The sequence below is a fragment of the Pipistrellus hanaki genome (assembly GCF_964339955.1).
Source record: "Pipistrellus hanaki genome assembly, chromosome: 1".
Taxonomy (NCBI): Eukaryota; Metazoa; Chordata; class Mammalia; order Chiroptera; family Vespertilionidae; genus Pipistrellus; species Pipistrellus hanaki.
The window spans coordinates 3,381,190-3,405,315 of NC_140503.1; the positions used below are offsets into that span (position 1 = coordinate 3,381,190).

Genomic DNA, 24,126 nt, shown 5'->3' on the forward strand with positions numbered 1-24,126 from the left:
GCCCCGCCCAGCGGGGACCCCATCCTCCGGGGCCAGACTTCGGGGGGAGGGCGCGCGCTCACGGGCGCGGAGGCGGCGGAGGGAGGAGCTCGGCGCCGTCGCCTCCCTCCCCCCCAGCTCCCCTCCCCGCGGCTGCCGCAGCCCGTCCTCGCGCGTCAGCGTGGCTCCGGGCGGGTCGCTAGGTAACGGCTGGCTCCGCAGCCGGCGCCGGGGAAGCCCGCGGCGTCAGCAGCGGGAGGAGCGGGACCCCTCCCCGCAGACTGCGGCCTCCTGGCGCAGCCCCCCGGTCCTCACCGCGCCCGCCGCGCCGGCCGGTGCCTCCCCGGTGCGCGCTGCTCCTGCGGCCGGGCGCTCGGGCCGGGCGGTGGCGGAGCGGGGCGGCCCCGCGCTAAAGTTTCTGGGCTCCGCGCCTGCGGGCGCCCGGCGCGGCGGGTGGGGCGGCGCGGTCCCTGGGCGCCCGGCTCCGGCCGCGGGTGGCAGCGCGGCGCCCGCACGGTCTCTCCGCCCCCGCGCTGCCTCCACGAGGTCCGCCCGCCGGGCCCCAGCGCGGGGCTGAGCAGCCGGGCGCCGCTCGCAGCCCCCGGCTCCGCGCCCGGCTCGCCGTCTGCGCGGCGGCGGCATGAGCAGCGCCCTCCGCGCCCCGCGCCCCGCGGCCAGCCCCCGCCGCCGGCCCGCGAGCCCGCGCCGCCCGGGAGCATGAGGCGGGAGCCGGCCGCCGCCTCCCCGCGCTCCGCCTCGCCATCCTCGCCGTCCTCCGGCTCCCGCGCCCCGGGCCGGGGCCGGGCTGTGGCTCCTGCGTGCCCCGCGCACCCCCCGCCCGCCTCCGGATGCGCTGCTCGGTAAGCCAGGCCCTGCGCCGCCCGGGAACAAAGCCCCTGCCCTGCCGAGGCCGCCCCCAGCCCCTGCCCTGCTCCCCCCGGAGCCCCGGCTTCTGATGGAGCCCCTCGATCTCATCCCCCAAACCCGCCCGCGCTCCCTCCGCCATCAGCGGCAGCCAGCGGCAGGCTGGCCCCGCAGGGAGACCTGTTTGGTCCGGAGGAGGCGGTCTGCACGCCTCTGGGCTCAGACTCCTGGGTTCAGGCTCCTGTGCCTGTGCACCGGGGCGGGTGGGGGGCGCTCAGGCCTGGTGACCCCGTCAGGCTGTGCTGGGCCCTGCGCCTAGAAACCGCCCCAGGAGGTAGGCTCCCTCCTTCCATGGCTCAGATTTGGAAACTGAGGCCCAGGGAAATTGGTTGGATGGCTTAATCAAGGTCACAAGGCCATGAGGTGGGAGACCAGGCTGGGATCCGGGGTGCTCTGTCTACTCTCCCCCACCTGACCCCTCTGTCACAGACCCGCAGCCCCTCCTCTCCTCTGCCCCTTCCTCCCCGAGGCTCCGCATGTGTGCAGACACTTGTGTGAGGAGAGGAAGCGAACGGCTGGGCCCGCGGTCCCCATGCACCCCTCCCTCCCATCCTGCTGACCCTCCCCCTGGGACTGAGTGGGCAGCTGCTTCCCTGCGATGGAAGATAGCATGTTCCCTGCGTGCTGCCTCCCGGGACCCTGCTCCTCCCGGCCACCTGGAGGGTGGAAAGGCCAGTGTCTGCTGCCTCCGGTGTGCCCCTGGCATGCGTGCGTGCCCCGCACATGCCCGCCTCAGACCCGTGTGCTGGCCACTCTGCGGGGTGAGGGCTGACGGAGGCTCCCTTCCCGGCCGTGTGAGCGTGGAGATGGTTACCTAACAGGAGCAGGGCGGGCCCGATGGCCACGGGCAGGACTCTGCTCTGACGGCATTTCATCTCGGTCCCCATCTGACAAGCCTCCTGGACCGCCCAGGCCGGAGGGAAAGGGCAGGGCTGTTCGGGGAGGTGGGAGGCCCTCGGCAGGTTGCCGGGTGCTTCCGGATGGACCCTGACGGGAGGCCATGCAGAACCCCCTGGCCCGGGCTGAGGGGCAGCCTCCTCGGTTGGGTCACCACGTACCGGGCTGGGCCGTCTGCACACGTGTGCAGGGTCCGTGTCCCAGGGAACGCCACTCAGCACCCAGGGCATCGCCTGTCTGGTAGGTACGAGGAGCAGGGTTGGACGATGGCCTCTCAGACGCCCCCCGGGGGCCGTTGGGAGGGTGGGCCCCGCGTGGGCTGCAGCCTGGGCTGGGGCGGGCGCCGGTCAGCACATCCCTGCACTGATGGCTCCGCTCCGCGTGGGCTGCTGATTCCCCCGGGGGGGCCGTGGCGGGGAGGGAGCCGCGAGGTTCAGGTTGCACCAGAGGAGGTGCCGCCGGACGGTGCTCGGTGGGCGTTTCCTGGGCTCCAGCGCCAGGGCTGTGGCAGGCCCGAGGTGCCGGATCCGGCCGTGGAGGGGGTTAGGCGGTTCACCTGGAAAGAGGACACTGGCCGCCGGGAACGGAGGCCACACAAAGCACCAGCTGGACGTCCAGCCGGCTGGGAAGCTGCCGGCGGGCGCCTGCCTGTCCCTCCCGGAGAGAGCCCCGCACAGCGGCACCGGTAAAGCCTGGGCTTCGGCAGTCAGGCCAGGGAAGAGAGTGAGTTCGAGCTTTCCCCTCCCCTGTGGTTTGCTGGCGATATTGGTGAGCGGTGAGTGGGACTGTCCGAGGCGGTGGCCACGGGGTGCTCCGTCTTTGCCTGTTGGTGACAGTTAAAGACATTCTCCTGACCCAGGGCCCTCGGTGGGGCTGTCCTAGGTGTGTTAACAACGTGGGGTTACGAAGCTCTCGCAGGGTTACTGAATCCCACGTGACACGAACACGTCTCACCTTCTTCCCAGAAACTAAGCTCTCGGTGCACTTTGTGACCGGAATTCACCGAACCAGAGCGAAGCTCCCCTTTTGGAAGTGCCTGGGGGCTGAGGACAACAAGCGCTGCCTCCTGTGGGCACGTCAGCCTCTCAGCCCTCCTGACGAGCCCGTGAGGTTTCGAATGGAAATCACTGCGGAGAACCGGCCTCCCTTAGGGTTCTTTTGGGGAGGAGGGTGTACGTACGGAAGGTGGTTTTATGTCACGTGTCCAAACCGGATTGCTCAGGAGAGCCTCCCTCCTGCCCGGCTCTCCCATTCATAATGAACCCGCGCGCTGCCATTTATCCTCCGCTCCGCTCCGCTCCGGCGTAAACATGCGCCATCGGGATCCGTCCTCCTCCTCGGTGCTGCTTTGTGTGAAGCCCCCGTTTTCCCCGGGAGACCTCCCCGGCGTGTTCTCCCCGCCGCGCACAGAGGGCCTTCTGCGGGGTCCGCCGCGGGCGCCTTCGGTTGCTGGGGGAGGACAGCGGGTCTGGGTCACACACGGAGAGGAACGGCAAGGCGCCGCCCTCGGCAGCAGCCCCGTTCCGACTCCTCTGCGGGAGCTGGCGTGCCCGGCCCAGGAGTGTCCGGGTCGGTGCTGGAACCTGTGTTCGGTGCCAGCCCTCGGCCTGGGTTCCGTGGGGGGTGCCGAGGAAAACGGCAGCCTCCAGGACCGGAAAGCCCGGCAGGTGTTTCTGACTGTTGTTCACTGGCTTGGCGGCCGAGGACACGTTATGCCCCCGCCGTAGGTCTTGGTGCACACACACGCAGTGTGCGTGCAGGCTTGCGTGTGTCGCTGTGTCTCCGTGCACACACAGGCAGTGTGCGTGCAGGCTTGCGTGTGTCGCTGTGTCTCTGTGCATGCGTGTAAGTCAGCCCCAGGCGATCCCCTCCAGCTGGGAGCTGGACGAGGCCTCGGCGTGTGGGTGCAGCTGGTTATTAATAGCGCCAGGATGCTCCGTACTGTACGGTTACGTAACGGCTTCAATTAGACAGCCACACAAACAGCGAGGAGCGGGCCACCAGGGGGATGCCTCGCCGCACCCTGAGTGGGGACTGGGGGGGGGGGGGTGACAGTCAGACTTGCATCGTAGAGGTGATCGTCCCGGCATCCCCGTCAGGAAGCCCTCGCCCGGGGAGTCGGTCTCGGGCCCACGTCTGGAGGGCCGGGGTGAGCCGGGGCCCGCGAGGGCCCGCGAGGCCGCCGTTATGTAACGCAGGTCGATGGGCTGGCGCGCTGGCGGTCCAGGGACCCGGAGTCTCCGCCCGTCTCGGGCTGTTCCTGGAGGTGAGAGGGAAGTCTGCGGTGACTGTCTGCGGTTGTTTGGAAGTGGAAAGCCCTGCGTGAGTGTCTGCACTGAGCAGGGGCCGGGCCCGGGAGCCGTCCTCGGGGCGGCACTGGTGGCTGTGCGGGGTTCTGTGCAGGCCTCCCGCAGCCTGAGGCCTGGGGTCTGGGTCTGGGGTGAGGCTTCTTCTCGCAGCCGCAGCCGCTGTCAGATGGGGTGGGAGGAGAGGACAGGGTGGGAGAAGGGAGCCGGGTCCTTAAACTCTGTCCTCACCACCAGCTCCTCTCTCGGGAGGAGCCAGCTCCGAGGGCGGGAGTGGGCTGCCCAGACCCCTCTGCTCTCCAGGGGCAGGACCTCGCCCATCTCGGGTGCACTCTGCTGGGCTTCCCGGCACCCTGGCACCGCGTTCCCACCACCGCTGGCATCCAGAGAGGCCCTTCCTCCCGAGCTTCTCGGTAACACCTCGGCACCCAGAGGAAGCGGGCGTAACACATGGGGGTGATCTGGCTATCGAGAGACTTCCAAATCTCCCGGGATTTCCGTGAGGACATTGAATTGTGGGGTATGTGTGTGTGTGTGTTTTGTTAATCCTCACCCCAGGATATTTTTTCCATTGATTTTTTTTTTTTTTAGAGAGAGTGAAAGGGCGGGGGAGACAGAGGGAGAGAGAAACATCAATGTGAGAGCGATACATCTATTGATTGCCACCCACACGCAACCTAACGGGGGTCAGGGATCAAACCTGCAACCCAGATACATGCCCTTGACCGGGAATCGAACCTGAGGGCTGGTTTCCTGTGAGGGCCGGCCCTCTAGGCACTGAGCCACACCAGCGAGGCCATGTGATTGTTTTTAAATTTGTGTCCACTGTGTTTAAAGATATTCAGATATAAGCCAACTGGTACCCCAAAAGGGCAGGTGCTGGGGTGGGGGTGAAGCTGAACTGACTCCTTCAGGCCCGGTCACTTCCGAGGGAAGCAGTGACACGCTGGCCCTCGGGACGTTCTAGAAGGCGTTGCTGGCCTGCACGTCCCAAAGGGGGACACTGAAGCAGCGTCACAGAGCAGGAGCCTCTGTGAGAGCGGAACTCCTGCTCCAGGATGCCGCCCGGGCTCCCGTCCCGGGTGACCGGCTGGCGGAGGGAGAGGAAGAGCACGCGGAAGGAGGCGAAGGCCCTCCTGCAGCTCCGAGGATTTCCCGGGACGCAGGAGGGAGGTTCCAGCCACCGACTAGAGACGCCTTTCTGTCTGTCTGACCCGAGGGGGCCACCCCATCAGATAGCACCTACTGATCTTCCCCAAGGGGCCTGCCCACCTGGACGGGCCTCTTGGGGGCAGGAAGGCAGGAGGCCCCGCCTCTGACCGGTGATGGCGGTGGGTAGTTACCTGGATGTGGCGTCTGTTTCCCGCACCGAGGATTGCCGGGTTTTCGATGCCCCCGCGCTGTCCTCCTGTGCGCTTCTGACAGGTGTGAATGAGCGCCGACACCGTGGAGCCCTCCCGTGGACCACGTGGCGGGTCCCGGACTTGACCGACAGGCTTGACTAGAGCCTGAGCACAGGTCCGGTGCGGGGAGGTCAGTGGGCCGGGTTCCGGTGCGGGGGGGGCCAGCGGGCCGGGTTCTGGTGCGGGGAGGCCAGCGGGCGGGGGTCCGGTGCTGCGGGGCCAGCGGGCGGGGGTCCGGTGCGGGGAGGTCAGTGGGCCGGGTTCCAGTGCGGGGGGGCCAGCGGGCCGGGTTCCGGTGCGGGGGGGCCAGCGGGCCGATGTGCCCAGCCGCGGGTTTCCGAGCAGTCCGCCCGGGCCTGTGAAGGTGCCTCCTGTAGCACCCGAGGCGGGAAGCAGAGGCACCCCAGGCCTCCCGTTCCCGTCACCCTGGTTTTCAGTCTCAGTGCTAATCTAGCCTTCGGTCCTGACCTTGCCCCTCTCGTTTGGCCAAAGTTAACCGCTCACGTCCATGTTGGCCTTGAACGTGACTCCCCCTGAAGATTGTTTTATGCCTTTTGATACAGGAAATGGATAATATTGACACGCACCTTTTTTTTTTAATCCTCACCCGAGGATATTTTTCTGTCGCTTTTATTTATTTATTTATTTATTTATTTTTTAAAATATATTTTTATTGATTTTTTTACAGAGAAGAAGGGAGAGAGATAGAGAGCAAGAAACGTCGATGAGAGAGAAACACCAACCAGCTGCCTCTTGCACACCCCCTACCGGGGATGTGCCCGCAACCAACGTACATGCCCCTGACCGGAATCAAACCTGGGACCTTTCAGTCCGCAGACCGACGCTCTATCCACTGAGCCAAACCGGTTTTGGCTTCCGTCGCTTTTAGATAGGTGGAAGGGAGGTGGTGGCGGAGAGAAACATCAATGAGAGAGAGACACGTTGATGGGTTGTCTCCCACACGCGCTGGACCGGGGATCAAGCCTGCAGTGGAGGTATGTGCCCCAGACTAGGAAGTGAAACCCCAACCTTTTGGTTAGCGGCCGGCGCTCTAACCACTGAGCAAAGTGGCCAGGCTGAGAAGCACCTTTTAATGAACAACGGCAAGTTTTATATGTTTAAATAAAGTAGACGTGCCTGAGGAGCAGACTGCACTGTGACCAATGGTTGCAAGTCGTTCTCACTGGCCCGCTGGGAGCGGCGTGTGGACTTCTGCTGGAGAAGGAAGCCCAGCTTTGCAAGGCCATGCCTCAGGGGGGCGTGGAAGCCTGCACCGTGCTCTCCGTGCGAACGCAGGAGCAGAAAGACGCGCGTGGTTACCAAAGGGGACCGTGGAGGCTTCCTCCGTCAGTTTAACCAGCGAGGTCCGCGTTGCCCTGGGGAAATCCCCTGCGGATGCCGATGCCGCACCTACACTGGGGCTGGCTGCCCTCCAGCCGCTCCAGGACACCCCTCGGAGCCTGAGAGCGGCTCTGTCCACCTGGGCCGGCCTGGAGCCCTCTCCGCCCTCAGCTGTGCCTCCCGGTCCGGCCTCCTCCCTGGGATCCACTCGCACCAGCCACCCATCAGCAGGTGCTGGCTGTCAGCAGATTCTCAAAAAGGCGCAGGCTGCCCACTCTGCTCTGGGCGCCGGGCGCCGGGCACCAGGCTCCCTGGGGGACAGAAGGCGCCGCGGCTCCTGTTCCCACAGGCCCGGCCCCCCTGCGCTTTAGCCGTGGCCGCTGCTCTGGAGCAGGGAGAGCGAGGTGCCCTGCTGGGCTCCGGGCCTTCTCCCTCATCTCCCCGGGGTGCCAGGGGACAAGCTGTGCCCCTCCCCCCGCCGCCCTTGCTGGTTTCCTGGCCGTCAGGTGCAGGGACGGGATCCCTGCAGCGTTTTGACAAGGGTGGCCTAGGGCTGAGCCTGCGAAAGCGCGGGAGCTTACTAACACCGGCTCTGGTTCCTGGACCCAGAACCTCGGGCGGAGGCCGAGCACCTGTTCCTAACACCCTCCGGGGTCATTCTCACCTCTGAGCCCCGAGAACCACAGTCCCCACAGGAGGCTGAGATGCCCCTTCCTGCCCCCAAATACTGAGAAGGCGTCCCCTCCAGGGGCACTCTGCACCCCACCCCCAGCCAGGCCGTCCGCATCTCCCCCCCACTCGCCCCCTTCTGCCCTCGGCGGTTTGCTTTCAGGTGGGAGTGAGGGGGCCTTCCAAAGACCACCCCTCCTGCTCAGAGCTCCCCGTGCTCCCCGAACCCCCAGAAGCCCCGGTGCCCGCACCGTCTGGCCCAGCGCTGACCGCCTATCTGCTCCCTGCCCCTCGCATCTCCCCTGCGAGCCACACGGCCTCGGGCTGGCCTAAAGCCACCCGGCTGCCAGGCGTCCCCTCCGTGAGCTCCCGTGGGACCAGGGACTGGCCAGGCGGGGGCTGTGGGGCTGGGGTGGCCCCAAGGAGCCGCCGTCCTGCCCCACGCCGCCTGGGCCGCCTTTGCAGACAGACGGACAGACAGACGATGCTCTCCAGCTCACGGGGCGATCTCAGCCCCTGCACTGCAGCACAAGAGGTTTCGGGGCAGCCCTGTTCACTCCAGGAGCCATTTTATAGGGCGGCTCCCCTCTGGAGCAGGTTGTCCACATCATTCTAGAAACTTCTTTTAGAGGAAGTTTCTAGAAGTAGACTGAGCCCCCCGCCCCCCACAACTCTACCCCCACTGCTTTCACTGCACAGTTCCTTCAGCCGCTGCTCACCCAGGGGTCCCACCGTCCCTCCCTCCTCTCTCTTCCCCCACCAATGCCCGAGAGCGCCAGCCCTGGCCAGGCACCGTCCAGGCCCCTCAGGACGCGGGAGACGTGCCCCTCGGGGAATCGGGCCTCGTCACTGACTCCCGCTCTCTCCCATGCAGAGGGGCCAGCGGCGCCTGGCCGTGCTCCTCTGGCCTCTCAGCCCCGAGGGGAAGGCGGTGGCCAGTTTCTCGGGAGTGACCGTGCCGCTGTGTGGGCTAGGCAGACGGGGCTTAGGACTGGGGGCCTCCTGGTGAGGAGGCGGGACGGGCCGTCTGGTGGGGTCCACCGCAGGGCCAGCCGAGGGCATACGGGGTGCAGGTCTACGACAAGGAGGTGGTAGACGGGATACGAGCTCAGGACATGGCGCAGTACAGAGCCAGCCCGCCCTGCGGGGCATCGGCCTGAGAGGCCGTGAGGACTTCACCTCCTCCGGGTCCCCCGGCGGGTGCCCTCCCCGAACCTCAGAGAGGACCGTTCCGCTCTGAGCATCCGCCTTCTGCCGGTGCTGCTGGGACGTGACCCAGCCTCCGGCGAGAGGCCGGCCGGTGGCGTGGGGGGCGGGAGGTAAACAAGATGTTCCCTGTCTCCGCCGATGAGGCGGCCGGGGGAGCGTGTTATGTAACGACCTGTGGCTAATTAGGGTGGAAGCTGGGAAGCAGAGGAGGGGACGATGGGCGTGGACAGGGGAGGCTGGAGGCACTGACATGAGCCTTGAGCGATGAGGAAGGAGCTTGTCAGGCAGAGATGCGGCATCTGGGGCCGGAGGAGCGGGTGGCGCTGGCTGTGGCCTCCGGCTGGGGAAGTGCAGGGGTGGCCGTTTTGCCCCCACCGGAGGGGCCGTGAGTGCCAGGTGAGCGTCTTGCAGGCTGTGGGGAGCCGAGGGAGCTGTTGGGGTGAGTGTGGGTTTTAGAAAGACGGTCCTGTCGGTGGTCCCTGCAGCCCCCACGTGGCAGGGAAGGTGTGTAAAAGGCCGCAGACGGCACGCTGTGAGGGATGAGCTTGCCTGTGGGTGCGATTTCTGCCCTGTTCCGCTGGCCGCGCCGGCTTCACCGGTCTGTACCTACTGGATGCTTTGCTGCCCAGACCCCCGCTCCGCCCACCCCCTGGGGCCGGCGGGAACGAGGCAGTGCGGCTCTGGCACCTGTTGCCTGGCCGCCATGGACTCGGGCCAGTAGGAAATGGAGCGGGCAGTGCCCCAGCTGGACCTCTGCGGGCGCACTCGGGCTGCTCCTGGCCTCCAAGCGGTGCCCCAGACCTACATCCGCAGCCGAGAATCCAGGGCGCCAGCTTAATGGGCGGGAAAGGGGGTCAGTGTCGGCAGCCGGAGCGTGTGCCCGTTTGCTTGGAAATCAGCAAACGCTGCGGCGGTGGCTCCTGCAGAGCTGGCGGGGCACGTGGGGCACATGGTCCACGGGGAAGAGTGTCCCCGGGATCCCTGGTGCTGAGGCCACCTCCGTCCTTGACCTCCACCTGCCCATTGCGAAGGGGAAAAGGGGGAGAGAGAGAGAGAGAGAGAGAGAGAGAGAGAGAGAGAGAGACCTGTTCCACGGGCCAGCGGGCAAGTTCTGAGCCACTTCTGGGGCGTCTGTCCTGGCGACGAGCCTTCTCCGGGCCAGGCTGGCAGCCAAGTCGTGCCCGGAGCGCGGCAGCCGGGGCGGTTGGAAGAAGGCGCCTGCGGGAGAGTTCCCGCCCCGGAATGTGGGCCAGCGAGAGGCACGCGGCTCCCCTCTCTCCCCGCCCCTTTTCTGGGTCAGCAAACGGGGAGGCCCAGCGAGGGGAGCGCCTGGCCCAGGGTCACACGGGGGGCTGGGGGCTGGGGGCTGGGCACACGCATGCTGGGGGCAGCTGTAGCCCCCGGGGCTGGCCGAGGCCGTGCTGGCAGACATCGCCGTGGAGACGGACAGTGCGTACGCGCCGCCTGGCCACGGGCGGGCACGGGGGACTCTCTTCTGGTCCCGCTGCCTTTCCTCCCGGTCACCAGCCCGGAGCCGGGGTCCTAGGACGACAGGGCCGGAGGGCGCTGGGCGTGACACCCTGGGGTGCGTGCTCTGGCCCTTGGCCATCGGTTTGATTGCTGAAGCTCTTGTGGCTGCTTAATGCCAGGAGGGAGCCGACCTGTTCTCAGGATCCGACATGGAGAGAGGCGAGGCCGAGGCCCTGCTCAGAGGCCTGGGTGGCATAAAGCTCCTAAATTGTCCCGGAAAGCCTGTCACCCTGGCTTTCCAAGCTCCAGGTAGTGCCCGGAGTTTAGCTTAAACTGCCCTGGGGCATCTGCATCTGTGTCTCACCTGTGCATTGCCTGGTCCCTGGACCTCAGCACCACGGACAGAGCTCACCGAGCCCTCTGCCCAGGCTCTCAGGGGCCAGGAAAGGGGCTGGGGCCATGGGAACCCGCCAGCCTCTGGGGAGACCCAGCTCTCCTGGCTGCACGTCTGCCTCCTTCAGCAGGTTCTCCCTAACGGTGAGGAGCCGCGGCAGCCCTGCTGGCTTGGCTCGCTTCAGAGCAGTAAAACCGTCAAGGCTGTATCAGGCAGATACACAAGTACTGGTCCGTCCTCGGCCCTGCGCGGCGTGTGGGATTGAACGGACTTCCAGCCCGTGTGCTCGGTAAGCAGTCTGGAGCGGCTCCTGCGTACTGCAGCTCGGAGCAGTCGTGATCTCTGCGCCGGCACACATCACAGGTCAACCCCCCACCCCCCACCCCGGGTTTGCTTGTGTCTGAAGGAAAGGAGAGCAGACGGTGAGACGACCCTCGTGGGCTGGGGTGCTAACCGTTTGGGAGATGTGTGGGTGCGGTGGTGATTCCTGTGAGTTCACGGTGACCCCAGTCCCTCTGGTTTCCCTGGGGAGGACGCAGCGCCCCCTGGTGGAGAGCCCGTCACTCCGGGAGACTGGTGGCTCTCACCGCCGCTCCCGGGGGCCTGCTGTTTTATTTGAAGCTGTTTTCGGGGTCAAACCTTGGAGCTTCTAATTCACTGTGTGATTCTTGGACAGTTTGTGCTCGTTTTCCAAGCCCTGCTTTGGCCATAAGAACAATGGATGGCAGCCACCATTCTCATACATTCGGTGCTTACTCTGGGCGGAAGTCCTTGCCATTGACTTTTTCATGTAACCTGACAGCAGCGTGATAAAGAAGTCACTGTTATTCCCATTTCACAGATGAGGAAACTAAGGCTCAGAGGCTATCGGTTGTGCGTATGAAAGCCTCCAGGCGGTGGCTTCCCACCCTAGTCGTCTTCAGTTTTATCCCGGGTCCGGGGGCTGGGCTCAGCGGGGTTGTTCTAGTTGAGCCTCCCGTGAGCTCAGACCGGCTGGGGCTGGAAGCATCCGGAAGGCTTCCTCACGCACACCCTGGCACCGGGCTGGAACGTGCACACGGCCGGGAGCACGGGGAGGCCGGCCCAGCGGGGCTCCTTCCGATGAGGGGGCCAGGCTGCCGGCCCCCCACACTGTGGCCCCGTGTCTGTCCTAAGAAAAGGTGAGCGGGAGCAGGTGTCCGTGGCTCCTTGTGGCCGAGCCTCAGAAATCAGGAGGCTCCCCGGCATGTCTGTTCCCCGGGAGCCCGTGTGGCAGAAGGAGGTGAACCGTGTCACACGCTTTAAGCACCGCAGGGCTAGGGCCTCCCATGAGGGGGCGTTAGCGGGGGGGGGGGGGGCGGAGAGGGATGTGACTCGGGGTCGGGTCCTGAGCACCCTGGCTGTAGGAACTGGAGCTCTGTCAACTCCTGCACCCCTTCCCCCTGCCAGGAGGGGCCCCCCTCACCATGCAGGGCCCCCCTCACCGGGCAGGGCCCCCCTCACCCCCCTCACCATTCAGGGCCCCCCTCACCCCCCTCACCATTCAGGGCCCCCCTCACCCCCCTCACCATTCAGGGCCCCCCTCACCCCCCTCACCATTCAGGGCCCCCCCTCACCGGGCAGGGTCCCCCTCACCAGTTTGGGGTCCTCTCCAAGAAGCTGTGTGAGCCCGGGTCTGTGTGTTCCATTCAAGGGGACTGTGATGCAGGCTGCACCCCCTGGCCTCCCCTGGCCTCCCCCGGCCTCCCAGGCCTTCACCGGGCCAGGCCTCACTTTCTGGGGCCTTGGGCACTTTGCCTCCAGGGACCACTTCCTCCCTGGAAACGCATCAAAAGTCTCTTCTAAGTGAAAGTTGTTACTTTGTCCTTCCGATTTTACAAGAAATGGAAACATTTTCATGGGCCCTGGGCACTGTGCCTGCTGCCAGCTAATGGAGACATGGGCCTGCCTTCCTCCCTTCCCTGCCCCTCCATCCCTCCTCCCTGCCTATCCCTCCCTGCTTATCCCTCCCTGTCTCCCCCCTCCCTTCCTCCCCCCTCCTTTTCTCCCCCCTCCCTGCCTCCTCCCCATCTCCCCCCCTCCCTCTCTCCCTGCCCACACTGCTTCACTCTCCATCCTTTGCAGGCCACCCTCCTCCCCTGCACAGAACCGGCTCTTGTCTCTGTCCCCGGGGCCCGTCCGGGAACTGGAACAGAATGTGCCCATGTCCTGGGCCTCCTGTCTCCCCGGGCCTGCAGGGAAGGGCCGGGCTTGGCTGAGGGACCTGAGCAGAGACTTGCCCGTCTGGTTTCGGCTCATCTCAGAGCAGAGCCCTGGCAGGTGCTCGGTCATTTCCCGGAGCCTTCAGAGGGGGGCCCCGAGGCCGGCTTCTCCCCTCTCCCGGCCGCTGCCCGAGGCCGGAGGCACCCTGATTGGCAAGACCCAGACTCACACCCTCCAACCCAGCTTACGATCAAACTCTCATCCGTCTGGAAACGTTGTGTTCCGCCGTCGCTCTGTGCCAGCGTGGGCCTCGGGGGCGGAGACAGAAGACTCCACAGGAATAGCGGGAGGGTCCGACCCGGAAACCAGAGCACAGCCGTGGCTTCCTGAGGGAGAGGTGCCCACTGGGAAGTCCTCGGCAGCCAAGGCATCTCCCTTCCTCTCTCTCTGGAGCCCCATGTCCCCCCCTGGGGCACCCCCCACACACATACACACACGCACACACACACACACACAGGCCGCCTGGGCTTTCTCAACCCCTCAGAGCCCACAGCCACGGAGTGGGCTGGGTCCCCCGTGTGACTTCACCTGTCAGTGCATCTCCCCGGGGTCTCGGTTCCCCGGAGACCAGCGGCTGGTCTGGCTGGGGTGGGCCCTCTGGCCTGCGGCCGGGCGGGCCGGGTCCCTCGGAAGGGCCAGCTGCCTCTCCCCGGCTGTGATGGGCGGCCCCTGGGCAGGGCATGGGGCGCTGGGAGAGGGGTGGCCGCCACACACCGTGCCTGGCCCGGCCCACGGCCCGGCTGCAGGGGCCGGGCTTTGGCTGCACACGGCGAGGAAGCTTGTGGTCGGGGAATTGGTGTGAGTCAGATTGTAACCTGCCCTCCGTTAGCATCATCATAGGATGCGCACTCAGAAAAACAGGAAGCCCTTAACACCAGGATTTAGAAAATAAATTATTTCTAAGATCTATTTTTAATTAAGCTTAATTAAATGACATTATATAGAATCACGTATTGTTCTTGGACTTTTCATTTTGCCAAAGATGACTAGCACTGTGGTCTAGTGTGTGGGCCCACACTGGGGGCATGGGGGGCTGTGGGCCCACTCTGGGGGTATGGGGGTGTGTGGGCGCCCGTGGGTCAGTAACCAAGGCTGGCTACAGCGAGAGCCGCCCTGCCTGGCACAGCCCAGCCCCCCATCTCCTAGGGGGCCCATCACAGCCTGCCTGGTGAAGTAGGCGGGAGGCTCCGGGCGGTACTGGCCCTGTCCACTGGCACGGAGAGCCAGGGGAAGGTGGGTCCATTCCAGGTTGCTGAGCCCTAGAAAAGGGTGCTTTGTGGTGAGGGAGGTGGGGTTCCATCCCTGGCAGAAGAAGCCTGTGGTATGGGCGCACCAACTGCGGGACAAGCAGGTGTTCCGTCGGTGGGGGGGGGGGGTCGGCTCAGCCAGGCCTGGAAGCCCAGGGCAGCGGGCACCGGCCAGGGGCCCAGACGGAGTCTGGGAGCGTGTGGGAGCTGGGCAAGGTTGGGGCTCAGCCTGTGACTGAGAAAGACAGCCCTCCTGCCAGCCTGCAGTGTGGACCAACATTTGCAAATGAGACATCTGTGCCGGCAGACGCTCTCACGGAGCGGGTGTCTGGCGTGTGCAGAGGCGCCCACACCGGCTGATTCCTGAGCACCCGGCTCGGCAGGGAGCCCGCTACCCCGAGGCCCACCCCCGGGGCGGCCGTGAGAGTGACCGTGCCTTGGATGCTGATTCCGGTCTCGGAGAAAACCCCAGGCCTTCAGACCAACGCTCCCCTGGTCCACAGACGGAGGCACACGTGGCGCTTCCTGAAGAAAGCCCTTCGGCTGCCCAGCCAGGGGCACCCTGTGAGGGGGGGGGCCTTCATGGCCTGAATGACAGGCGAGGAAGAGGCTTGGCTACCGGGGAGCCCCGCCGGGATCCTGGAGGTGGGTGGGAATGTGGGTCCTTCTGCTGCCAAGTCCTTGCCCCAGGGAGTTCATGCCAAGTCCCCAGCCCATGAGGCACAGCCCGTGCAGCTGAGGGGGATTCTGGTCTTGGCTCTGTGGTCACGTGTTCTTGCTTAGCTCCATGAGGCCACAAATCCAGAATCAGGTCAGCAGGGCCCTGCTCCCTCGGGAGGTTCCCGGTAGGACCTTGCCTCGCCCCTCCCGTTTCTGGGGGTGGCTGGCAACCCTCGGGCTCCTTGGCTCGTGGCTGCATCACTTGCGTCTCCACCTCTGCCGTTACGTGCCTCTCCCTGTGTGCCTCCTCTCTGTCTCTGTCCCCAACTCCCGCTCTGTTCTCTTATAAGGATTTGGGGCCCCCTAATCCAGTATGACTTCATCGTAACTCGATGACATCTATACAGACTCGGAGAAAGTTGTAGGTGCCCTATGCTTAGCCGGTTTGGCTCAGTGGATAGAGCGCCTGCCTTCAGACTGAAAGGTCCCGGGTTTGATTCCGGTTGAGGGCATGTACCTTGGTTGCAGGCACATCCCCAGTAGGGGGTGTGCAGGAGGCAGCTAATCGATGTTTCTCTCTCATCCAATGTTTCTAACCCTCTATCCCTCTCCCTTTCTCTCCAAAGTCAATAAAATATATATATTTTTAAAGTTGCAGGTACCCGTGGTGAGGTCGAGAACATATCTTTTGGGGGGACACAGTTCACCCCACCACACGAGAGATTGCCGGGGCAGGGGCTGCTCCATGGCGGCCATGCCCTGTCAGAGGCTCTGTGGGTCCTCGGTGCTGTCGGCAGGCATCTCGCCTGTCCCCACACCTGCCCCCGTGGCCCCCGTGTCCTCCTCCTCTGCCAGGATGTCGGCGGCTGCGGCTCGGAGCTGTGGGGACGGGCTGTGCCGCTCGCCGTGGCATCTGTCTGGGCTCCTGCCAATGCCCAGATGCAGCGAGTGGACGGCGGCTTGGGCGCACCACGTGTTCTGGGGAGCAGGCTGCCCCTGGCGTCTCCAGGCAGCACCTGGTGCATCGCTCAGTCAGGACCCCCAGGGCAGCTGTGCTCAGGGAGGCAGCACAGAGCTCAGACACGTGAGCTCATCTTGTTCTTGTCCCGTCCACATCGCGGGCACCTCTGGGCAGGGGCCTCTGGCCGCCTCTGTCCTGCCTCCAGGCAGCGGGGTCTTTGGTGCATGGAGATGCGGCCGCTGCCACATGGCCGGTGCGTGGTGACCCGGAGATGCCTGGGCGAGTGTCCTCGCTCTCTAAGCATCCCGCAGGCAGTGAGGGAGGGGAGGTCGTGTGGATGAGTTACCCCGGGCACTCGAGAAATGCCGCTCCTGCAGTCTGGGAGACGGCTCTGGAGGAGGCGGTGGGCTTGGCTCCAGAACAGACCATCGTGACAGACGGAGCCTGGCTCTCGGGCCGCGGGTGGTGGTGAAGCGGCCTCGGGGGGAGCGGCTCCTCGGAAAGGCGGCGGGGGTGGGCCAGGAAGGGGCCCCCGGGGAAACGTGCTGCACAAACGTGATAGCAGGAAGAGGCGTTCGGGGTCAGCAGGAAGTCTGCGGACGGTGGCCCCTGCAGTGGGGCCAGGGAGGGGAGCAGGGGCCCTCTAGGGAGTTCTGTCAAGGGCTAGGGGAGACCCGAGGTCCGGGGACAGAGGGAGGGCAGGAGGCGGTGAGGGCGTGGACAGGGCAGTCTGTCCTGTTCTAGCACAGAAGGCATCCTGGGAGGGATGGGAGTCAGGATCTTAGGAGACAGAGCCTGGCGCAAAATGGGTGGCGTGGGGGCTGGCACCTTGGAAAATATTAAGTTCTCTGGCCCTTTAAGGAAAGATTCCCACAAAGAAGAATTGGGAGTGGCCCAGGGCCAGCAGGGAAGGCCATCCTGGGCTAACTCCTTACAGTGCTGAGGGTCCCGTCCGTCCTCAGCCCTGCGTGTGGCCCTGACTCCCCAAGCTGCTGAGTGCTCCCAGGAGGGGGCTGGACGGCCCAGGCGCCCCCGGCAGCCGGCAGAGCGCCAGGCGCGCAGTAGGTGCACCGTTAGGAAAGCAGGCCGGACCTGCGGCCGTGCGGGCTGTGCTGCGTGCGCGCTCGGCGGCTGGGATGAGCACGCTCCCGGGCGGGAGCCGGTAGAGACACCTGGCATTCCTTCTCGGGGGCCTTCTCCGCCAGCGTCTTCAGTCATCGTTTCCTTTGCTCTTGATCCCCAGAGACGGTTGATGGATTCTGTCCTTTACGTTTCACATGAGGAGCCGGGCAGGCAGTGACCCGGGAACTAGCTCCGGAGGCACGGGCTTAGCAGTGAAGTGAGAACTTCCCACCGTGGGCGCTGACCAGAGCGGTCCCTGGTGGGAGGCGGGGGCTCCTGCAGCCTGGGGGCGCCGTGGAGATCCGGTGGCCACGCGGTGGTCAGCGGCGGGACGGCGTGTTCCCTGGCTCAGAGGTCAGACGGGGGAGCCTCGAGGCCGTCTCCGCGGAGGTGGGCAGGGCGTGCTCCGCCTTCCGCCCCCTCCACAGGCCTCTCCCGGCGTGGGTGCGGGTGGTCTCGAAGCGGTCGGGAGCCCGCGTGCTGGGGTTGAGTCTGTGGATGTAAATCGTGCAAACGTGGAACAGAGGCCCTCATCCGACGGCAATGGCCAGACGAGCATCGTCAGCGAGCAGAACCGGCTGCTGGGTTCCGTCCGTCCTGACCCAGTTTTTGATGAGTCCTCTGTTCTAGTCACCGCTCTATCCCTGGCGCCTGTGGGTGTTGGTGTGGGTGCTGGTGCGTGTGGGTGTGCGGTAATTATCTGAGTCTCAATGCCTTGTCCCCGGAACGGAAATAGCACTTCTGTGTGTGTGTGTGTGTGTGTGTGTGTGTGTGTTGCGTGTGCTGCGGCGGCGGCGGCGGCCGGCGTTCCCACCGGAGACGCTCGGTGATGGGGAACTCGGGGGCGGGCTGGCGGGCGCTGCCGGCTGGGCCACATGCTGCGCTGCTGCTGAGCTGCGGGGTGCTGCCCGCAGGTGTCGCTGGGAAAGTCGCTCCTGGGCACGTGGCCACAGGCGTGTGCGGAGCCACGTGCAGCACAGGGCGGCGATGATGAGACGCAGCTGCTTGTTGTTAATAATAATAACCGAGAGCCTTTGTCGAGCGGGCTGCTCCCTGGTGTTCTCTCTCAGAGGCTCTGGGAGGAAGTTCCAGGCCCAGCGGTGCCCTGGCTGCCATCGCCCTTGTGGCAGCCGGGCCAGCGGTGGCCCCTGGGCGGGGCGGGGGCACACGTGGAGGAGTTTGTCCCCTGGAGCCCTCCTGGGCGCTGGGGGCCTGTCCCTGGGAGAGAGCCCCCGGCGGGCTCCTGAGGCCTCCCTGTGGGACGTGGCAGAGCGGGGGACGGCCTGTCCCAGCCCTCCCTGTGTCTGGTTTTAGGAGTGACGTGGTTTTTAAATGTCCGAGGAAGTACCTCGCGCGTAGAAGAGAGTATACACAGCGTGTGTGCACAGTTGGGGAAGTAAATACGAAACGAACACCTGCATCCCCGTTGCCTCTTCTGAATAAATCCCAGAATCCCTTTGCCTGGTTCCCATGAGCCCCTGCTCTGGTCTCCTCCTCGCCTGCAGCCTCAGTGCTTCCCACACTCACCGCTGCTTCCTGGCCGGGGCTGCCTTCTGCGCACTCGCTGCCTCTGCACCTGTCACCCAGGCAGGGTGCCCTTCCGCTGTCACATCAGCTGGCCTAGAGGTCTCAGCTTACATCGTTTAACCCCCCCACCCCCTCCAGGAATGGCTGGCCTCCCAGGCAGGTCCCGACTCCCACAATGCCCTGGGCTCACATCACCATAGTGACCCGTTTGCCTTTTCCCTTTGCTGGGTCCTGAGGTGGTTGAGGACCGAAGGCCTTGTCTGCTCCTGCTCAGCGGGGCTCGGCTCAGGGTGCCCCGGGGTGTGGGGTGTGCACTGGAGCCCGGGCCTCCCTCAGTCCCTGGGGACACTGTGTTTCAGGCCACCACGGAGCCTCCTCTCCAGGGAGCGGGGGTGCTGCCTTCATGTGCCGCCATCGTCCACGCGTGTGGCTCCTGGCGTGTCGGAATGTCCAGGCACATGCGGTCAGAATGAACTTCCTCGCCCAAGCCCTGGAATTACCCTGAGCCTCAGCCGCTCCAGAGCCAGCGAGTGGCGGAGAGAATGGGGAGCTTCTGTGTCTGGCTGGGGGCACTGGGTGACCGTGTGGTACCCTCAGCACACCCAGGGACCCAGGTTTCGTTCCAGAACTGGCATTCTTTTGAGAAACAAGTTTCTCCTAAAATTAAATGACACTGAAGCCATCATCCCTCGGCCTGGACCTCCCTGCCGTGCACAGAGAAGCTTGAGCTGTTATCGTCATTCACACACGGCAACGGCCTGACCCTGCCCGCCGCCTGCAGCCGCTCCCTCCCTCCAAGATGCCGCCACAGGCCTGTCAGCTTGAGCACCTGGCATCGAAGGCTCTGTGCTCACCACCCGGGGCTGCGCTGCTCCGAGGTTTCAGGAAAACACACCCTGGAGTCTCCTCAATCTCGTTCCCGTCGGTGTGTGTGCTTTGCACGTGATAAAGTAAAATAACAGAACCACCTACCTTACAGGAAATCCCTAAGTCCCCCACCACCACCACCCCGGGCTTTTTCTCCTGAACAAGTGCGGCTTCAATCCTCAGCGGACCTGGAGGTGACCATCCGTGTTTTCCTCTCATCACGGTGGGGGCGTCTCCCTGTGGGTCACTGTCACCGTCACCTTCACGGCTGCGCAGCGTTTTGGTGGCCGCAGCCTGTGTGTCCTCAGCCCCCGCCGGCTTGTGGAAGGAAGGACTCTGGCTCTCTGGAAGCGGCTCTGAGCAATGAGGGTGGAGGAGTAACAAAGAGGGCACTCAGCAAGCGAGTAGGGAGCGGCATTGATGGGTGCTGCATCAGAGGGAGGGAGGGGACAGCCTGCCCACAGGGCTGGGAAGGCTTTCTCGGAGTCACGTTTTCCTCATGCACACTCTGCTTTTAGGGGGGCCTTTCCAGGAGTGAGGCCGTGATGAGGAGGGCTCTAGGGCAGAGAAAAGTAGGCTCATGGGGCCTTGAAAATGAGCCTCAACCATCATCATCATCATCATCATCATCATCATCATCATCCAGCCATCCCGGCGCCGTTTACCCACAGACCCATGTCCCCCATTGGCCATCGGCCATGCCCGTGCAGCTCTGTGTCTGCTCTTTGGGCCTCGGTGCCCAAGGTTCGATGACGAAAGCTGCACAGTGATCCCTGATGCCTTGTGAGGCACGTCCCCTACCTTGTTCTTCCTCAGTAAATACCTTGGCTGTGGTTTGTCCCTTTGCACTTGGATACACGTTTTACTTTGACCTTTATTTTTATTTTTTATTAAGGTTAGAGGGGTGACATAGGTCAAGGACATTACCAAGCTCCAGGTGTTGGTTTTATAACCTGCATATTGCATTCTACACTCACCACACAAAGTCTAGCCCCCTGTCACCATGAATGGACTCCCAGGTGTACACGTTAGAATCAGCCTGGGGACCCCGTGACTGGGACCGCAGCCACTCACCAGACCAGGAAGAGCTGGGCCTTTAGGTTATTGAATCGGGCACTCCATGAAGATGGTCTATCTCCCTCTCTAAGCAGGCCTCCTCTTAAGTCTGCTAGTCAAGTTTTCTAATAGTCTTCTTCAAGCTTTTACACAATTTTGCTAGATGTACTGCACTTTATATTCAGAAACTATTGTGAAGGCTGTCTTGTGAAGTAAGTTATCTTTGTTGAGATACAACCTACAAACCACACAATTCACCTGCTTTAAAGTGCTCAGCAGAGCACAGAGCCGTATGGCCATCACCGAAACCTAAACTTGATCACCCCCCGAGAGCCCCGTGGCTGCCAGTGGTCACTCCTCACCCCGGGCAGGAAGGGATGAGGGAGGGAGGGAGGGAGGGAGGGAAGGCGCATTCCTGCATCGCCCTCCCGGCCTCAGCTTCTCTGATTTGTGTTGGGTCTTGCTCGCCTCCTGTTCCTATTACTGTTTTTCATGCCAGCACCCAGCCTCCTTCCTGCTCCTCCCTGCTCTTCGTCCTCCACACCCTGGCCAGACCCTTTCCCCCGAAGACAACCACGTGCCCCCACGGCTCTCCCGGCCCCGCTGGACGTGGGCCACCTGCAGTTCCGCAGCTGCATGGTTTCTGTGCAGAAGCTCCGGTCGCCTCCGGCCCCTGAGAAACTCGCTTTTGGGAGGCAGCTCATCGGTGCGTAGGCGAAATCCTCTTCTGGGCCCGCAGAGTCCCCGGAGAGCGCCCAGAGCTGACCTGCTTACTCCTGCTCCCCCTCTTCCTCCCGAGAGGGCGCTGCCTCGGTCACCCCGGGGAGGAGGCTAATTAAGTCCGGGAGCCGCAGCCTCTGGCGGGCGGGCGCTCTGTCCACCTGAGTGCCCGCAACGACGGTCTTCTGCTCTAAGGGCAGCATCACTGCCTCTCTCAGACCGACCTGGGCCATCTGTGCCCGGCCCCGCAGCCCCGGGCAATGCCACTTCACTCCGCAGTCTGGCCACTCCTCGCCCGCCTTCCCTGAGCGCGTGGTCCATGCTGGGTACCTGCTTGGAGGTACAAAAGCTTGCCCTCTCCGGGCTCAAAGTCTAGCTAAGGAAAGAACAAGAAACAAGACACCCGTTCAAGAGATAAGCAGCCCTGGCTGGTGTGGTTCAGAGGATAGAGCGTTGGCCTGCCGACCCAAGGGTCCTGGGTTCTATTCCGGTCAAGGGCATGTACCTTGGTTGCAGGCTCCTCCCCGGCCTGGGCCCTGCTCGGGGTGCCTGCAGGAGGCAACCAATCGATGTGTTTCTCTCACATCGACGTTTCTCTCTGTCTCTCCCTCTCCTGTCTACTCTCTCTAAAAGTCAATGGAAACATCTTTTCAGGTGAGGATTTTAAGAGAGAGAGGGAGGGTGTGCCTGGGGGGAGACATATGTCCAGAGCAGAGAGCAGGGAGTGGCTTTCTTATGTGCTTTCTCCTCCCGGTGACTTCGTGCAAACCTGGGCCCTGGCCTCACCCCAGGGAAAGAGGGAGTGGATCTAAGGCTCACAAACAAGGAAGCAGATGCCGCCACATGGGAAAGCTGCTTACAGAACCCACTGAGGCCCACACGTGACCGCACCTGGCCCCTGCCCCCGGCCGGCCCTCTCCGGGGCAGGTAGCCGATGGGCCATCACCCCATATGAATTCTACTTCAAAAGACACACATTGCAAACAGATGCAGGACCCAGCCGATAGGTGTGTGCTCAGTGTGTAAGGGGAAGCGATAACATGTGCAGTTTCCCTTTAAATACACCCGAGCGAAAGATGGACAGACAGACACACCGGCGGGAACCCGGCAAAGCAAGTGTAGTGGGCGTTTTAATTGTGGAAACTAGATGGAGTGTCTGGGTGCTCCCTGTAAAGTGTTTTCAACTTTGCTGTAAAAAAAAGTCCTATAAAACGGGGCACGGGGCTGGGGGATCACACGTATGCTTGCCAGTGGACGTGGACAGGAATGGTCACAGCAGAACAATGGCCTCACACCGGAAGCAACGCAGTGCCCGGCAGTGAAATAGTCCCTCCCCTCCCTGCAGCACACTGCACCACCGTGTGGCCATGGCCATTGTCTGGGCCACACGTGTCCCTCTGTGCACGCGTGGTGCACGTTGGGAGCTTCCTGTCCTCGGCTGTCACAGAGCTCATAGAGCACCCCTGTGCCTGTCTCCAGGGGCACAGGGGCAGGGTTCCTCTAGGGTGCACACCCAGGAGAACAGGTGCCCAGCCCTGTTGTAGAACATGCTCTTCACTTTCCCAGGCCATGCCAAGGAACCTTCCAGAATGGTCGTACCAATGTATGCTCCTCTCCCCTGACTGTCCAATCTGGTCTCAGTAAGTTGCCTTCTGCAGGGCCCGCCCACACCTGCCCACATGGCAGCCAGCGCTCAGAGGGGCACGACAGGGATGCCCCTTACCCACTGGGTGCGCACAGGTGTGGTCCGGTGCGTGGCGTGTGTAAACCCCACTGCCATGTGTCAGTGGGATGGTCACGCGGCTGTCTTTCTTTTGGCTCCAAGGAAGAGGGATGAGCCAGCTCTCCATAGAGTGGGCGGACGCCAGGGCTAAGCCAAGAGCAGCAAATCCCAAGGTTGGATCCCTGGGTGACTGATTGTTCCTCCCACCCATGACCTAGACCCTGGGCATGAACTCCCCACGCCCACCGATCGGCCCGGCGGTGGAGAGGGTGTTCATAGGCCGTAACCCTTCTGCTGCCTCTTTCCCGCTGCAGGTTAGCCTGGGGAGGAAGATAAAGACACTGGCAACCAAGATGGTCCTCACGAGCGGCGGCGACGAAGACAGAGGGGGCCACGAGAAAGAGAGCAAAGAGGAGAGCGTCCTGGCGATGCTGGGGATCATCGGGACCATCCTCAACCTGGTCGTGATCATCTTCGTGTACATATACACCACGCTGTGAGCGTGCCGGATGGCCCAGAGATGGGGCCCGGTGGGCAGACACACCGGTGAGCGGACGCCGAGCACATAAGCAGGCCTGACCTACACACAGGTGTATACACGCCTCGCACTGAACCACACCTGCCACTCGACCAGATGCACCTTCGAACTTGGTAGGTCACCAAACTGAGCCCGTCCTGCTGCCAGGAGCGGCCACTAAAGCACAATGAACCCAAAATCACTCTGGCGCACAGCAAGGAACTCCGGGTCTGCGGCAGGGCGCCCTGAGGGACGGAAGACCGGCCTCTGGCACCGTCGGTGAGCGGATGGGCGCCAAAACCTGCCGCCCAGATGGCTGACCGATCCCCTGTCCTCAGAACGAGGAGCAGGGCCGTGGGCCGCAGCGCACGGTGGGTCTCCCGGGACCCGAGTTCCGTCTTCACTCCACGGGCTGCCGAGTAGGAAGAGCCAGGGGCCGTGGGCAGGCAGCCGCCGTCAGTGTCCCCGGGCTGCGGGGAGACACCGGACTCTGCTCCTTTCCGTCGGCTTGCCGTGCGCATCTGTTCATACCGAGGTTTATAAATATCTATTTTTAATAAATGTGCCGTTTTTAGCATGAACCAATCGTGGAGAGGCCCTCCCGGTTCCTCACGCTTCCTTTGGTTTTGTCCGCTTTGACCCCTGGGGCGCGGACGTCCTGTTGTGTAGTCATTCCCGTCCTGTTCCTCTGACCTTGAGTCTTCCACCTCCTCTCTCTCTCTCTCTCTCTCTCTCTCTCTCTCTCTCTCTCTCGGACATTTCCCATAATGCCGGCCATGCCTTGGCTGGTGCATGTCTAAGACTGCCCGTGGAGCGGCTGTGTTTGCTTGGAGATAGACGTGGCCGTGGGCATGCAGACCGGGCAGGCACCATATCCTTCCCGGGATTCACAC

General features: G+C 63.7%; 1 protein-coding gene across 1 annotated transcript; it reads left to right on the forward strand.

The window, feature by feature from the left end:
* The first annotated feature begins 578 nt into the window (after positions 1–578).
* TUNAR (transmembrane neural differentiation associated intracellular calcium regulator) lies at positions 579–23,814 on the forward strand. Its single transcript, XM_084879134.1, has 2 exons — positions 579–839; positions 23,031–23,814. The coding sequence occupies exons 1-2, from the start codon at positions 828–830 to the stop codon at positions 23,214–23,216; spliced, it is 198 nt and encodes a 65-aa protein (XP_084735260.1). The 5' UTR covers positions 579–827; the 3' UTR covers positions 23,217–23,814.
* The last annotated feature ends 312 nt before the right edge of the window (positions 23,815–24,126 follow it).